General features: G+C 41.8%; 4 protein-coding genes across 5 annotated transcripts in view; 3 read left to right on the top strand and 1 right to left on the bottom strand.

Annotated features, from left to right (window-relative positions):
- Nucleotides 1-10,113, top strand: part of LOC118395575 (gastrula zinc finger protein XlCGF48.2-like) — a 36,665-nt gene extending 26,552 nt beyond the window's left edge. The window contains exons 4-6 of the mRNA XM_035789415.2: nucleotides 1,650-1,814; nucleotides 2,333-2,444; nucleotides 8,492-10,113. Coding sequence (XP_035645308.1) covers nucleotides 1,650-1,814; nucleotides 2,333-2,444; nucleotides 8,492-9,453 — 1,239 coding nt within the window. The 3' untranslated portion in view covers nucleotides 9,454-10,113. The remainder of the gene's footprint in view (nucleotides 1-1,649; nucleotides 1,815-2,332; nucleotides 2,445-8,491) is intronic.
- Nucleotides 1-18,196, bottom strand: part of LOC118395568 (neurotrophin receptor-interacting factor homolog) — a 384,346-nt gene that overhangs the window by 153,254 nt on the left and 212,896 nt on the right. The window lies entirely within an intron of this gene.
- LOC118395579 (zinc finger protein with KRAB and SCAN domains 3-like) overlaps nucleotides 1-18,196 on the top strand; it is a 128,283-nt gene that overhangs the window by 11,251 nt on the left and 98,836 nt on the right. The window lies entirely within an intron of this gene.
- The window catches only part of LOC118395583 (zinc finger protein 23-like), a 135,782-nt gene that overhangs the window by 105,358 nt on the left and 12,228 nt on the right, over nucleotides 1-18,196 (top strand). The window lies entirely within an intron of this gene.

Below are 18,196 nucleotides of genomic sequence, written 5' to 3'. Positions count from 1 at the left end.
GTGCATTTTTCCTATGATATGACATACAAATTATTTTCAACCTACATTTAATTACAGGGCTAGGTTTTATTTAACCTCTCTTGGGTAGGGGGCAGTATTTTCGGATTTTTGGATGAATGAAGTGCCCAATGTAAACTGCCTGTTACTCAGGCCCAGAAGCTAGGATATGCATGGTAGTATTGGATAGAAAACACTCTAAAGTTTCTGTTAACTGTTAAAATAATGTCTGTGACTATAACATAACTGATATGGCAGGTGAAAACCTGAGGAAGATCCATCCAGGAAGTGGGATATTTTTGATGTGGGTACTTTTCTATTGAATGCTGATACAGTATCTGTTGGGTTAGGGGCCCATGTTGCAGTTCCTATTGCTTTCACTAGATGTCAACAGTCTTTAGACATTGTTTCAGGCTTGTATTCTGAAAAACGAGGAAGAATGAGACCATTTTCTATGCAGAATGAACCAGAGCTGTTTTGCACGTGTGACCGATTACTCGCCGTTCGTTGTTTTTCCTTTCTATTGAAGACGCTATTGTCCGATTAAAATATTATTGATTATTTAGACAATAGACAACCTGAGGATTAATTATAAACATTGTTTGACATGTTCCAATGAACTTTACCGGTACTATTTGGATGTATTCATCTGCACGTCGTAACCGCCTTTGAGCCAGTGGATTGCTGAACAAAACGTGCCAACAAAACATAGATTTTGAGACATAATGAACATTTATTGTGTAATGTGGACTCTTGTGACTACAAACATATGAAGACCATCAAAGGTAAGTGATTAATTTTATCGCTATACAAATGTTTGTATGCTTTTGTAAGCGGGGCGCTGTTCTCAGATAATCGCATGGTATGTATTCGCTGGAAAGCTTTTTTGAAATCTGACACAGCAGCTCGATTATCAACCACGTGGAAATCCCCACACCCAATTCGTGAATATGTATAAGTAGCCTTTATCATTCTTTGGAGGTGAAACCTAAACCTGCATTTCCTCTCTAGGACAGGAAATTATGTTGAAATAGTGGCGGCAACTTCCTCTGGAGGGGGGGTCCTTTGATGTACAGTCACATTCACCGTAACCTCTTCCCCAGGCTATTGCTCACAGCACATAAGAGGAAGTGTCTGGGGACGAGATTACATCACGGTAGTTGTCTGAGTCAGAGAGGAAAAGGTGACATGAGAGGATTTACTCCGCCCAAAATCTGTACACGTTTGGGGTTTGAACTGGTTCAGGGAACAGAACCGAAAAATGGAAAATGACAACATTTTTGAGGAACAGAATAAGCATACACCCGACAGTGCTTTATAACCAATATACACTTTCTTAATAAATATACCTACACACTAATAAACAACTACCGTACATGTCAAAATAGTTTAGTCAGGTTTGTCTGATGATGACTTTTGACTTATCATAGCTGACTTATTTGTACCCACAACAACATATTTATGTCCACCATGATGTGTTTAACAACAATGAAGTCATTCTGTAACAACAATGAAGTCATTCTCTAACTACAGTATAGGACTCAAACATAGTGGGGATGGGTAAACACTCCATGTTTAACGTCTGTTTATTATCTGTGTGTATGTACCTGAGGTAGTGTATGCCTGTAATCTGTATCACCTGTCTCTTCCAGGAGGAGGAGGGTCCAGAGGTGCTGCTGGTGAAGGAGGAGGGGTGTGAGGAGGGTCTGAGGAACCCTGAGGGGACCATGGTCATGGAGGACAACCAGACTACTCCTACTCCTGGACCGACAGAGGATTCAGCTGAGCAGTACAGGACCACACACAATCTCACTGAGGTGAGCCCACTGTAAACTACTGTCTGTATCCACAAAGTGTCTTAGAGTAGGAGTACTGATCAACACTCCTTCTCTGAGACTCTTTGTGGATACGGGCCCAGGTCTTGATTAATTTTGTCTTAAGTGTGGGACCATGCCTTTGAATTATCAAACCGTTAAATGGGTAGTTGGGGATTTTGGCAATGAAGACTGGAACACTTCCATTCTTTGCGCTAAGCTAGTTAGCATTACTGGATGCATATACATAATAATGGTATCCACGAGTTCATCGGACTCTGGGGAAGTATAAGAGTGTCTGCTAGATGACTAATATTGAAATGTAGATATAAGGCATTGCCAAAATCCTGAACTATCCCTTTAAAGAGTGTCAAGTAATCAAATCAACTAACACTTTTGCATAGTATGAAATCAACATGTTTGCATTGTACTCATAGCAATGCCTCATTGCCCAATTAGAAGATGCTCCATAGCGGGGTGCTGATATCAGATTTCTTGATCTCACTCTGCATCTCTCACAGTCAGTAGACATGGAGGATGGGAAGCCTGATCTGCTGCTGATCAAACAAGAGACAATAGAAGACAGACCAGAGAGCATTGATCTGCTGAGTGGACTACAGATTGAAGAGCAAGGTAAGGGAGACATGCATATTCAGAACATAATATAGAGAGATATTCTAGAGAGATGGCGCCGACAGAGATGGTCGCCTCGCTTCATGTTCTTAGGAAACTATGCAGTATTTTGTTTTTTTAAATGTATTATTTCTTACATTGTTACCCTCGGAAATCTTAAGTCTTATTACGTACAGCCGGGAAGAACTATTGGATATAAGAGCAACATCAACTTACCAACATTACGACCAGGAATACGACTTTCCCGAACCGGATCCTCTGTTTGGACCACCACCCAGGACAATGGATTTAATCCCAGTAGCCGAACCAAAACAATGGCGCCGCAGATGGAACGGCCTCCTGGTCAGGCTCCGTAGATGTGGACATCGCTCACCGCTCCTGAGTATACTACTCGCCAATGTCCAGTCTCTTGACAACAAGGTATATGAAATTTGAGCAAGGGTTGCCTTCCAGAGAAACATTAGAGATTGTAACATTCTCTGTTTCACGGAAACCTGGCTCACTCAGGATATGTTATCAGAGTCGGTACAGCCATCTGGTTTCTTCACACATCGCACCGACAGAAACAAACATCTCTCTGGCAAGAAGAATGGCGGGGGTATATGCCTTATGATTAACGATTTGTGGTGTAATCATAACAACATACAGGAACTCAAGTCCTTTTGTTCACCTGACCTAGAATTACTTACAATCAATGCCGACCGCATTATCTACCAAGAGAATTCTCTTCGATTATAATCACAGCCGTGTATATCCCCCCCAAGCAGACACCTCGACGGCCCTGAAAGAACTTCATTGGACTCTATGTAAACTGGAAAACATATATCCTGAGGCTGCATTTATTGTAGCTGGGGATTTTAACAAAGCTAATCTGAAAACAAGGCTCCCTAAATTTTATCAGCATATCGATTGCGCGACTCGAGCTGGCAACATACTGGATCATTGCTACTCCAACTTCCGCGACGCATAAAAAGCCCTCCCCTGCCCTCCTTTCGGCAAATCTGACCACAACTCCATTTTGTTGCTCCCTGCCTATAGACAGAAACTAAAACAGGAAACACCCGTGCTCAGATCTGTTCAACACTGGTCTGACCAATCTGATTCCACGCATCAAGATTGCTTCGATCACGTGGACGGGGGTATTTTACGGATAGCCGGACAGACAACAACATTGATGTATACGCTGACTCGCTTAGCGAGTTTATTAGCAAGTGCATAAAATGCCATTGAATTACTTAAAAATCATACAATGTGATTTTCTGGATGTTTGTTTTAGATTCCGTCTCTCACAGTTGAAGTGTACCTATGATAATTACAGACCTCTACATGCTTTGTAAGTAGGAAACACTGCTGATTTTGCAGGTTATCAAATACTTGTTCTCCCCACTGTATGTATATACTGTACTCTATACCATCTACTGCATCTTGCCTATGCCACACGGCCATCACTCATCCATATATTTATATGTACATATTCTTATTCATCCCTTTACACTTGTGTGTATAAGGTAGTTGTTGTGAAATTGTTAGATTACTTAGATAGATATTAGATATTACTGCACTGTCGGAACTAGAAGCACAAGCATTTCACTACACTCGTATTAACATCTGCTAACCATGTGTATGTGACCAATACATTTTATTTTATTTTATATATATACTTAAATGGGAATAGTGATGCACCTGGCTATTATTTTCTCTTCATTCATAAAATGAAATCAATACAATTTACACTCAGTGACAAGTTTACCTAGTACTGGGCCGGACCGCCCTTTGCCTCCAGAACAGCCGGAATTCTTTGAGGAGTGGATTCTACAAGATGTGGTATTCAAACGTTGCTCAATTGGTATCAAGGGACCTAACGTGTGCCAAGAAAACATTCCCCACACCATTACACCACCGCCATCAGCCTGTACTGTTGATTCAGGCAGGATGGGGACATGGACTCATGCTGCTTACACCAAATCCTGACTCTGCCATCAGCATGACGCAACAGAACCCGGGATTTGTCGGACCAGGCAATGTTTATCCACTCCTCAATTGTCCAGTGTTGGACGTTTCTTGCAATTCTCCTTTGACCGCTCTTATCAACGTGCTGTTTTCGGCCACAGGACTTCCACTGACTGGATGTTTTTTGTTTGTTGGACCATTCTTGGTAAATCCTAGACACTGTCTTGCGTGAAAAGCCAAAGAGGCTGGCTACTTCTGCGATACTGGAACAGGCGCACCTGGCACCGACACTCATACCACGCTCAAAGTTGCTTAGGTCACTCGTTTTGCCCATTTTTTTCTCCCCCTTTTCGTGATGTCCAATTGGTAGTTACAGTCTTGTCCCATCTCGGGAGAGGCTAAGGTTGAGGGCCGTGCATCCTCCGAAACACGACCCGCTTAACCCGGAAGCCAGCCAAACCAATGTGTCGGCGGAAACACTGTACAACTGGCGACCGAAGTCAGCGTGCATGTGCCCGCCACAAGGAGTCGCTAGAGCGGGCGGGACTGAGACAGGTAATGGCGGGACTGAACGTAGTTATGTAGAGCACCTCAAGATAAAAACGTAATATTCAATATCGGCAAGTTAGACTAAATATTATCACTACACAATCTGGTGGGTGATAACCTTCAATCTGGATAATAACACAAAATAAATCTTAAGACTGGAGACATTTATCAACAAATATTACAAAAACAAGCTACACCCAAACATGACTGAGAGTAAGAAGGGAACCGATTTCAAAACGAAAACATGACTCTTCTACAGACAGACAATTTAATATTTTCACCACCGGGAATGGTAATGGTCAAAACTGATCTGTTAAAATCAATAAATGACAAACTGGGTATACTTGAATTAGTCAGTAAGGATATTAAAGAGTTGAAGGCAAGCCTCGAGATGAGTGATGAAAAAGCTGCGACATTGGAGAAGGAAACAAACAAGCTAAAAGTGACAGTCAATAAGATTGAAACCGAAGTGAATTAACTTAAAAAGGAGAACACCGTTCTGAGAGAAGCCTTACTTGAATTACATGTCTTATTTATTTATTGTCCTATCATGGTGGAACAGTTTTACAATAACTAATAAATAAATAATACATTTTATTTATTTATTGTCCTATCATGGGGAACTACATTTTCAAAATAAATTATATATCAAATGTATTTATTTATGATCCTATATTGATGGAACGGTCCACAACCCTATACCCTGGACACCCACCTGAATGACCCAGATACTAAGGAGAAGTCCCTAATTGTTTTATGGGCCTGCTGTAAGCGGTCTGTATGCAGCCAAAATGTGGTCTGAGACCTAGAGCAGCACTGCCCCCTCAAGATTCTGAAGCTGCTTGGCAGGGTTGGTCCTGCAAAACCAAAGCCCCTCAGACTCAGACATTCAAAGGGGGGGGTATATTATTGTGGGCCTGGTGGCACAAAATCAATAGTCTGACTACATGGAGATGCTTGGGAATATGGTCAATACGGGGGACCGTGTTGTGGGTGTTTCAGGGAAAAGGTGTACATTTGACCTCAATCATCTAGTTAATAAACTCTCTCCATTTCTGCCCATTTTTTTGCACAATCTTGCAGGCCTACTCATACAGCTGCAACTGTATATGCATTCGTAAAACAAGACCTTTCTTGAGTTGGGCTCTGGGATGGTGCAACTGTTGAGAATGTGAGCCTATGGTTGTGTGGGGGGAGGGGGGGTTGAGTGTGTATGAGTGTATGTGCGTATCCTACAACTGTTGCGAATGAGAAAAAGATGTTAGGGACAATATAGGATGATTCACAATAATTGTTTGCTAATATAATAATTTCTTGTAATTTTGGTAATGGTGAGACTGGTGAGAGGTAAAATTCTTTGCATTCGGATGACAGGCATTGGGATGACACCCCAACTCGGGATGAGAAGGGCAAATAGCGGGTGGAATAGTGGGGACCAATTGGAGGTTTACTTAATAGCAATGCAAATATCATGGTACAGCTATATAGACACTCAATCATCATGTTACTTTTTAATGGTACGTTTACAAACATATATTTTGATAAATAGAATTGAAAGTTGTCTCATTATAGCAAGTGGTGAAATAACTATAGCCAGTTACAATTGTAATGGCCTAGCAGATAATAAGAAAAGACTATCAGTATTTACCTGGCTAAAAGAGAAGGAATATAATATCTATTGTTTACAGGAAACTCATTCAACAATTTTAGATGTTTTGTGGAAAAAGGACTGGGGGGGTGAGATTATATTTCTCCCATGGGCAAAGAAATTCAAAAGGGGCGATGGTTTTAATTAACAGTAATTTTGATCCAAATGTGCAAATTGTCCAAACAGATCATCAAGGTAGATGGATTATTTTAAATATGTTATTGGACAATAAAAATATATGGCTTATTAACCTATACAGTCCAAGTAATGATGATCCAAGTGTCTGTGAAAATATATATAATAATTTATCAACTCTACGCGCAGCACTAGACTCTATTATTATGGTGGGAGATTTTAATACGGTCTTATTTCTCTATGGACCGGAAAGAATGTATGTGGGCCCTGTATTAAAGAACATACATGGTTAAACAAAAGTGTGATAAATAAACATATAAAACCAATTTCGTTTAAGGACCAAAAAACTGACAGCTGTGCCATATAAATTGCAAAATAGTAGGGAAGAGATTTTCGATGTACCCATTCCATGGCACATGGTTTATGAATTCATACGCAAAACAACGCCGGATTCAAAACTTCAATGTTTTCAAATTAAATTACAATACAAAATTCTTGCAACCAATATAATGTTATATATATGGGGGATACAATCTTCCCAACTCTGCAGATTTTGCTGTGAGGAGGCAGAGTCATTAGATCATTTATTTTGGTCTTGTCCATATGTAGCTCATTTTTGGTCACAGGTCCAGGAATGGCTGAAGAATTACAACATTTGCCTAGAACTAATGCTGCAGAGAGCAATACTGGGTGATTTAAAAAGCCATAGTCAATCAATCAATAATATCATTATTTTACAAAAATATATATTTTTAATTTACAATCTGTAGAAGCTATGAGAATAGAAAGGTTCAGTACTTTTGTGAAGCATCACAGCACAGTTGAAAAATATATGGCAAATAGAAATCCAAAATGGATGATATTGAGAGATAGATGGGAGGGGTTGAATGAAGCTGAAGGGTGGGACTAATAACAAGATAACCAATGTAAAACATAGAGGTCTGTAAAATGTTTATAGGTTCAGAAATGTTGTGAAATAGCAGTTACAAATAGAAATCAAACTGGAAATAGAGGAAGGACTAAAAACAAACAAAATATAACTATTGTAAAATAGATTGTGTCTGTAAAATGTGTATAAGATGTAGAAACTGAAGGTAGAAGCGTAAGTGTTTATTAGTTTACTCCAATTGGGGGAAGGGTGGTAGGGTTTGCGGGGAATAATAAAGGTATTTTCTTTCAAAAAGTATGTATATCTATATAGGTATGTGTGTGTATGTATTTATATGTATATGTATGCATATGTGTATATGGATATATATTTACCCCAAAAATATGGGGGAATAGAAATGATGCAGACAATTACATTGATGGAAGCAGCAATCTTTCCGCAATATTAAGCTGATCCAACCCTTAAAAAGTTGCTAGAGCGCGATGGGACAAGGGTGGCCAAACCTTCCCCTAACCCGGACAACGCTGAGCCAATTGTGCGCTGCCATGTGCACCACCTACTGACCCGGGATTGAACTCAAGCACTGCGATGCAATGTCTTACACCGCTGCGCCACTAGGGAGACCCCCGTTTTGCCCATTCTAACGTTCAATCAAACAGTAACTGAATGCATCTATGCCTGTTTGCCTCCTTTATATAGCAAGCCACGTCCATGTAAATCACCCTCTGTAGGAGCAAACCATTTTCGAGGGGGGGTGTACCTAATAAACACACATTATAATGTATGACCTTGCCCAGGTAATTGACAAAAAAATGATAAGTAATAAAGTTCTCTCTGCCATGTTTGTAAAATCTATTTTGTAACCTCTTCCCGCAGGTGGTTGGCTGGAGGCTAACAGAGGAGACTGGGCGAACATCTTGGATGCCCAGACCCAGATGAGTGCAGCCAAGGGCCCAGGGTACAACATCACTGAGCAGACCAGGACCAGAGGCGACATAGTGAAGGTCAATGGATGGGACAGCGTCCTCAACTCTGGGCTGGGGAACAACACTGGTAACCACAACCAGAAACAGAGAGTGGAACACAAAATAACATCCGAACTTAGTCTCCATAAAAGACTGGCTGAGACCAGGGCGAGACATAGATTTGGTCTGCAGGGACAGGCCGGTGTCCATATGCAGCTAGAGAGAACAGACACTGACTCGGCTAGCAATGCTCCCTCCTGCTCCTATAGTTGTGATTCAGAGAGACAGGTGGCGCCTCAGGTTGACCCCCTAACAGATTCTGCCTTTAGCCTGCCTTCTATAGGATCTATCAACTGGAACATGGACCCTGCGATAACACAGACACTACCTGGCCTTCATCCTCCTCACACTCTCCTAATGTTAAACCAGACCTCAGACAATGCCAGTGCATCAACCCTAAATGGCAACACAAGCCCGTTGACAAATGACAGTAGTAGTGACGCTATCAGCAGATCTGGTGGCAAAGAGAAGCGCTTCCCTTGTTCATTCTGTGGGAAAGTCTTCCGTTTGCCTAAACAGGTGGAGATCCACCAGAGGATGCACACCGGGGAAAAACCGTTTGGCTGCCACCTGTGCCGGGCCAAATTCTCCCACTCGTCCAGCCTGAAGAGGCACCAGAGGGTCCACACAGGGGTGAAACCCTTCAGCTGTACCCAGTGTCAGACGCGCTTTGCTCAGGCTGGTCATCTGAAGAGGCACCAGAGGGTCCACACGGGAGAGAGGCCGTTCACCTGTACGCACTGCGGGAAGAGGTTCTCAGAGAAGAGCTACCTCAGGATACACCAGCAGAAAATGCACAGGGCCCATGTATAGAGTATTGTGACATGTAGTCAGTTTGTTTGTAGTCAATTCTGTTGGTTTTGGATATAGTGGTGAACTGAGGAAAGAGTATGATTAAATAGATGATATGTTACGCCTGCTCCCGCTTCTCCTCTCTGGCGTTTGAGGGCACCAGGCTGCCCATCATTACGCACATTTGTCACCATCATTACGCACATCAGTACTCGCTGGACTCACCTGGACTCTGTTACCTTGTTGATTGCCCCGCCTATATCTGTCTGTTCCTCGGTTAGATCCCTATGTCAGCATTACTGTCCGTGTTTCATTAAATGTTCACTCCTTGTACTTGCTTCTCGTCTCCAGTGTCTGTCCTCACAGAATGCTGACACCCATATTTGAAACATCAGGGAGGTATTTGTTTTACTGATAACATCGGGTCCGGGTGACGCTGCTGTAGGAACCAGGGGTACCTCAGCTGGCTCGTTGGGCTTCCACGCCTTAGCTGGCTCGAGAGGTTTCCTTGCCTCGGTTGGTTCAGCAGGCGCCCATCCCACATCATGCCTCAGTCAGCTCGTTGGGCTCCCACGCCTCAGTCGGCTCATCAGGCTCACAACCCCTTCATGCCTCAGTCGGCTCATCAGGCTCACATCCCCCTTCATGCCTCAGTCGGCTCATCAGGCTCACATCTCCCCCTTCATGCCTCAGCCGGCTCGTCGGGCTCCCTCGCCTCAGCCGGGTCGCCCGGCACCCATTTCTCGGCCGGCCCGTCAGAACTCATCTGGACTCCATTACTTTGTTGATTGCCCCTCCTAAATCTGTCTGTTCCTCTGTTAGATCCCTGTGTCAGCATAATTGTCGTTTTTGTTTTCCCCTGTCCAGACGCTGTCTGTATTCTGTTCCTGTCCGTATTTCATTAAATGTTCACTCCTTGTACTTGCTTCTCATCTCCAGTGTCTGTCCTCACGATATGGTGATAGTTGGTGTGATGGTGTCTGTAAAAATGCTTCACTGATGAAGAGTGACAACCTTTAGGTTGATACGGGTGTTTTATAGTGGGATACGGATGGTGCCTTAATTCATGTTTACTTGACATAAAGTGGTGAAGATGTGTGTAATGTAATGTTGAACCTTTTCCAAAGTATTTTTAAATACATTTTAATCAAAGCAAGGGTACAAGATTTACAGAAAATGTAAAGTGTTACCATAGTGAGAAAAATTGTTATACATGTCACGTATCGTTTTGTGCAATAAAAGTACTGTACTTTAAGTTATGAGTACATTACCATTTTGTTGAAATTAAATACAAAATTGACTCTGTGCTGACTGACCCGGTTATTTTTGTTTTTTAGAAGTTGTGTAGAGTATGCCCAGTATTACCATTACAAGGTTCCATCATACTTTTCTTATTTGCTGTGAAGTCCTTTTTTATGAAGAAAAAAAATGTGAATCTATAGCATTATTTAGGATAGAAGCTTATACTCAACAAAAAGAAGAAACTGTATTCTGAAGCCAAGATCAATGATATAAAGAATGATGGATAAAAACTGGAGTACTTTAATTAAATGAAATTATGGGCAGAAAGACATAGAATCAGATTGTTTATTCATCACAAAACTATTTGAATGATTACTTCATTAGCAAAGTGGGCAAACCTAGGCAGGAAATGGCAACAACGAAAAGTGAGCCATCATATTCATACATTAAAAAAAAAGGCTGATCCCGCCCTGGTTTACATGTATATATATTTTTTTAAACCTGAATTAGGGCCAGGCTAGTTACCATAATTTTCTCACATTGCCATTGACAGTTTTTTCTATTGTCTCTTTTTGGTCCATTTAGATTGTTAATGTAGATTGTATACAAAAATGTTTTTTTTTAAATGTTATGTTTTACTGTGACTTGTTTTAGGCTCCTAAGTGGACCATAAGGTTAAAAACCAAACCAAATTAAGAAAACAAAACTAAAAAAATACATTTAAAACTAAGTAACTCCGCCAGAGTTTCTCTTTTGGGTCACTTTTGCCGGTCCCAAGCCCGGAGTGTTGGAATTGTGACATAAAAAAAAACAAGAATCAACAGAAGAAAGTTCATTTGTAGTACATTATTCTTCTCTCCTACAGCGTCCATCAGAATTACATACACATGGCCAATTATGCAAATTAGGGGAAGGCGCCATTTAGCGACTTCTAGCGACTTTTAGGACAGCCAATAGCTACTTTCCTTACTGAGGAGTTGGCAACACTGTCCGTATGTAGCCAAAAGTAGCTGCTGCTCATCCTGTTTTGCTCGAAAATTGATAAATGGTTCAAAAAAAGTAAGACGCGTCCATAGAGACACATACAGGCTCTACTGGTAGTACTGCTACTACCAGCAGTACTACACCTGCACCTATGACACAACTTGTTTTGCATCCACGAGTACATCCAATGCTAGCATCAGTAATTCTACATTTGTTGCTAGACCAGCTAGCATGGTGTTAGAGTTGCGTCAATTCAAATCTGGTATCAGGATAAATATGAAAATGAGTCACCGATTGTATACTATGTATTTTTTATTAGCTAAGCAATAAGTGGTAAATGCAATGTTTGTATATCCGGTTCTCTGTCCCACCTCGCAGGGCAAACAGAGAACTGACTTGTTCCTGACAAAGGTATTATAATATACTCTGATGACAGAAGTAGTTCCTGCTTCCGAGCCGGCCTGTCAGAGTAGAGACTGGACGTGGTTTAGACTCACCCAGCCTATCGTTGATTGTTGGCACAGAGGCTGGTCCCAGACCCCTAAGCGCTTCAGTTGATAGATGTAACTGTTGCTGTGAAGAATATATATGCGCTCATGCTCGATTAAATGAGGCCTCACCTCCTGGCTACACTAGTGACCATATCCCCCGTGCATCCCGCAAAGGCGGAGGTGTTGCTAACATTTACGATAGCAAATTTAAATTTACAAAAAAAATAAAGACGTTTTTGTCTTTTGAGCTTCTAGTTATGAAATCTATGAAGCCTACTCAATCACTTTTTATAGCTACTGTTTACAGGCCTCCTGGGCCATATACAGCGTTCCTCATTGAGTTCCCTGAATTCCTATCGGACCTTGTAGTCATAGCAGATAATATTCTAATCTTTGGTGACTTTAATATTCACATGGAAAAGTCCACAGACCCACTCCAAAAGGCTTTCGGAGCCATCATCGACTCAGTGGGTTTTGTCCAACATGTCTCTGGACCCACTCACTGTCACAGTTATACTCTGGACCTAGTTTTGTCCCATGGTATAAATGTTCTGGATCTTAATGGTTTTCCTCATAATCCTGGACTATCTGACCACCATTTTATTACGTTGGCAATTGCAACAAATAATCTGCTCAGACCCCAACCAAGGAGCATCAAAAGTTGTGCTATAAATTCAGAGACAACACAAAGATTCCTTGATGTCCTTCCAGATTCCCTCTGTCTACCCAAGGACGCCAGAGGACAAAAATCAGTTAACCACCTAATTGAGGAACTCAATTTAACCTTGCGCAATACCCTAGATGCAGTTGCACCCCTAAAAACTAAAAACATTTCTCATAAGAAACTAGCTCCCTGGTACACAGAAAATACCCGAGCTCTGAAGCAAGCTTCCAGAAAAGTGGAACGGAAATGGCGCCACACCAAACTGGAAGTCTTCCGACTAGCTTGGAAAGACAGTACCGTGCAGTACCGAAGAGCCCTTACTGCTGCTTGATCATCCTATTTTTCTAACTTAATTGAGGAAAATAAGAACAATCCGAAATTCCTTTTTGATACTGTCGCAAAGCTAACTAAAAAGCAGCATTCCCCAAGAGAGGATGGCTTTCACTTAAGCAGTGATAAATTCATGAACTTCTTTGAGGCAAAGATCATGATTATTAGAAAGCAAATTACGGACTCCTCTTTAAATCTGCATATTCCTTCAAAGCTCAGTTGTCATGAGTCTGCACAACTCTGCCAGGACCTAGGATCAAGAGAGACGCTCAAGTGTTTTAGTACTATATCTCTTGACACAATGATGAAAATAATCATGGCCTCTAAACCTTCAAGCTGCATACTGGACCCTATTCCAACTAAACTACTGAAAGAACTGCTTCCTGTGCTTGGCCCTCCTATGTTGAACATAATAAACGGCTCTCTATCCACTGGATGTGTACCAAACTCACTAAAAGTGGCAGTAATAAAGCCTCTCTTGAAAAATCCAAACCTTGACCCAGAAAATATAAAAAACTATGAGCCTATATCGAATCTTCCATTCCTCTCAAAATGTTTAGAAAAGGCTGTTGCGCAGCAACTCACTGCCTTCCTGAAGACAAACAATGTATACGAAATGCTTCAGTCTGGTTTTAGACCCCATCATAGCACTGAGACTGCACTTGTGACGGTGGTAAATTACCTTTTAATGGCATCAGACCGAGGCTCTGCATCTGTCCTCATCCTCCTAGACATTAGTGCTGCTTTTGATACCATCGATCACCACATTCTTTTGGAGAGATTGGAAGCCCAATTTGGTCTACACGGACAAGTTCTGGCCTGGTTTAGAACTTATCTGTCGGAAAGATATCAGTTTGTCTCTGTGAATGGTTTGTCCTCTGACAAATCAACTATACATTTCGGTGTTCCTCAAGGTTCTGTTTTAGGACCACTATTGTTTTCACTATATATTTTACCTCTTGGGGATGTCATTCGAAAACATAACGTTAACTTTCACTGCTATGCGGATGACACACAGCTGTACATTTCAATGAAACATGGTGAACCCCCAAAATTGCCCTCGCTAGAAGCATGTGTTTCAGATATAAGAAAGTGGATGGCTGCAAACTTTCTACTTTTAAACTCGGACAAAACAGAGATGCTTGTTCTAGGTCCCAAGAAACAAAGAGATCTTCTGTTGAATCTGACAATTAATCTTAATGGTTGTACAGTCGTCTCAAATAAAACTGTGAAGGATCTCGGTGTTACTCTGGACCCTGATCTCTCTTTTGAAGAACATATCAAGACCATTTCAAGGACACCTTTTTCCATCTACGTAACATTACTAAACTCAGAAACTTTCTGTCCAAAAATGATGCAGAAAAATTAATCCGTGCTTTTGTCACTTCTAGGTTAGACTACTGCAATGCTCTACTTTCCGGCTACCCGGATAAAGCACTAAATAAACTTCAGTTAGTGCTAAATACGGCTGCTAGAATCCTGACTAGCACCAAAAAATGTGATCATATTACTCCAGTGCTAGCCTCCCTACACTGGCTTCCTGTCAAGGCAAGGGCTGATTTCAAGGTTTTACTGCTAACCTACAAAGCATTACATGGGCTTGCTCCTACCTATCTCTCTGATTTGGTCCTGCCGTACATACCTACACGTACGCTATGGTCACAAGATGCAGGCCTCCTAATTGTCCCTAGAATTTCTAAACAAACAGATGGAGGCAGGGCATTCTCCTATAGAGCTCCATTTTTATGGAATGGTCTGCCTACCCATGTAAGAGACGCAAACTCGGTCTCAACCTTTAAGTCTTTACTGAAGACTCTTCAGTGGGTCATATGATTGAGTGTAGTCTGGCCCAGGAGTGGGGAGGTGAACGGAAAGGCTCTGGAGCAACGAACCGCCCTTCCTGTCTCTGCCTGGCTGGCTCCCCTCTTTCCACTGGGATTCTCTGCCTCTAACCCTATTACAGGGGCTGAGTCACTGGCTTACTGGGGCTCTTTCATACCGTCCCTGGGAGGGGTGCGTCACTTGAGTGGGTTGAGTCACTGATGTGATCTTCCTGTCTGGGTTGGCGCCCCCCTTGGGTTGTGCTGTGGTGGAGATATTTGTGGGCTATACTCGACCTTGTCTCAGGATGGTAAGTTGGTGGTTGAAGATATCCCTCTAGTGGTGTGGGGGCTGTGATTTGGCAAAGTGGGTGAGGTTATATCCTTCCTGTTTGGCCCTGTCCGGGGGTGTCCTCGGATGGGGCCACAGTGTCTCCTGACCCCTCCTGTCTCAGCCTCCAGTATTTATGCTACAGTAGTTTATGTGTCGGGGGGCTAGGGTCAGTTTGTTAAATCTGGAGTACTTCTCCTGTCCTATTCGGTGTCCTGTGTGAATTTAAGTGTGCTCTCTCTAATTTTCTCTTTCTTTCTCTCTCTCGGAGGACCTGAGCCCTAGGACCATGCCTCAGGACTACCTGACATGATGACTCCTTGCTGTCCCCAGTCCACCTGGCCGTGCTGCTGCTCCAGTTTCAACTGTTCTGCCTTATTATTATTGGACCATGCTGATAATGTATGAACATTTGAACATCTTGGCCATGTTCTGTTATAATCTCCACCCGGCACAGCCAGAAGAGGACTGGCCACCCCACATAGCCTGGTTCCTCTCTAGGTTTCTTCCTAGGTTTTGGCCTTTCTAGGGAGTGTTTCCTAGCCACCGTGCTTCTACACCTGCATTGCTTGCTGTTTGGGGTTTTAGGCTGGGTTTCTGTACAGTACTTTGAGATATCAACTGATGTACGAAGGGCTATATAAATAAATTTGAATTGAATTGAATTTTTTTTTAAATTGAGAGTGAGCTTAACATTTTCTTTACTGACCATAATTTTCACTTGTCTGACCTCTTGCATGATGACGAGTTTCTCACACGACTGGCCTATCTGGGTGATGTTTTTTCTCACCTGAATGATCTGAATCTAGGATTACAGGGACTCTCCGCAACTATATTCAATATGCGGGACAAAATTGAGGCTATGATTAAGAAGTTGGAGTTCTTCTCTGTCTGCATTAACACAGACAAGACAGGTCTTTCCATCATTGTATGATTTTTTTGTGTGCAAATGAACTTAAGCTTACGGACAGTGTCAAATGTGATACAGCAAAGCACATGAGTGAACTGGGTGCTCAATTATGCAGGTACTTTCCCGAAACGGACAACACAAAAAAGTGGATTCGTTATCCCTTTCATGCCCTACCTCCAGTCCACTCACCGATATCTGAACAAGCGAGCCTCATCGGAATTGCAACAAGCGGTTCTGTGAAAATTGAATTTAATCAGAAGCCACTGCCAGATTTCTGGATTGGGCTGTGCTCAGAGTATCCTGCCTTGGCAAATCGAGCTGTTAAGACACTGATGCCCTTTCCAACAAGTACCTATGTGAGAGTGGATTCTCGGGCATCACTAGCATGAAAACTAAATACAGGCACAGGCTGTGTGTGGAATATGATTTAAAACAGATTCTCTCCAATACAACCCAACATTGCAGTTATGTGCATCCTTTCACACATACCCTGCTCATTAACCTGTGGTGAGTTATTCACAATTTTTGATGAACAAATAAGGTTTTATATGTAAGATGGCTAAATAAAGAGCAAAATTATTGATTATTATTATATTATTTGTGCCCTGGCCCTATAAGAGCTCTTTGTCACTTCCCATGAGCTGGGTTGTGACAAAAATTCAAACTCATTCTTATGTTTAATAAATGTATCGTATAGTGTGTGTGTGACAGGCTTACAATGATGGCAAAAAAACAACATTTGAGAGTGCGCTGACCCTGGTGCAGGAGGGGGTACACAGCTGGAGGTTGAATGTTTGAAGAGGTACGGGACTATAAAAATTTTGGGAACCACTGGCCTGAAGGAAAGTCTTTGTCCTCAGGCCTGGAGGGAAGCCAAAGTCATTCTGCTACCCAAGAGTGGTAAAGTGGCCTTTACTGGTTCTAACAGCAGACCTATTAGCTTGCTGCCAGCTCTTAGCAAACTGTTGGGAAAAAATGTGTTTGACCAAATACAATGCTATTTCTCTGTAAACAAATTAACAACAGACTTTCAGCATGCTTATAGAGAAGGGCACTCAGGTACTGCACTGACACAAATGACTGATGATTGGTTGAAAGAAATGTACTGTTACTGAAGAAATGTACTGTTAGATTTGAGATATTATTGAATATTATTGACCGTAACCTGTTGTTGAAAAAACTTATCTGTTATGGCGTTCAACCTCTGCCATATCATGGATTCAGTGCTATCCATCTAATAGAACTCAAAAAGTTTTCTTTAATGGAAAGTTCTCTAATGACAAATATGTAGTGTGGTGTACCGCAGGGCAGCTCTCTAGGACCTCTACTGAAGTCACTGAAACCCTTAAAGAGTTGCAGTCTGTTTTGGAATGGGTGGCCAATAATAAACTGGTCCAGAACATCTCTAAAACTAAGAGCATTGTATTTGGTACAAATAGACCTCAGCTGAATCTGGTAATGAATGGTGTGTGGCTGTTGAACAAGTTGAGGAGACTAAATTACTTGGTGTTACCTTAGATTGTAAACTGTCATGGTCAAAATATATAGATTCAATGGTTGTAAAGACAGAGAGAGTTCTGTCCGTAATAAAGAGATGCTCTGCTTTTTTGACACCACACTCCAAAAAGCAAGTCCTGCAAGCTCTAGTTTTATCTTATCTTGATTATTGTCCAGTCGTGTGGTCGAGTGCGGCAAGGAAAGACCTAGTTAAGCTGCAGCTGGCCCAGAACAGAGTGGCACATCTTGCTCTTCATTGTAATCAGAGGGTTAATATAAATACCATGCATGCCAGTCTCTATTGGCTAAGAGTTGAGGAGAGACTGATTGCATCACTTCTTTTTAGAAAAAACCTTGTGTTGAAAATGTCAAATTGTTAGCATTGTCAGCTTACACACAGCTCTGACACACACACTTACCCCACTAGACATGCCACCAGGGGTCTTTTCACAGTCCCCAAATCCAGAAAAAAATCAAGAAAGCAGACAGTAATAT

Source organism: Oncorhynchus keta, chromosome 16 (assembly GCF_023373465.1).
Source record: "Oncorhynchus keta strain PuntledgeMale-10-30-2019 chromosome 16, Oket_V2, whole genome shotgun sequence".
In the NCBI taxonomy this organism is placed as follows: Eukaryota; Metazoa; Chordata; class Actinopteri; order Salmoniformes; family Salmonidae; genus Oncorhynchus; species Oncorhynchus keta.
This window is presented reverse-complemented; position numbering and strand designations above follow the sequence as displayed.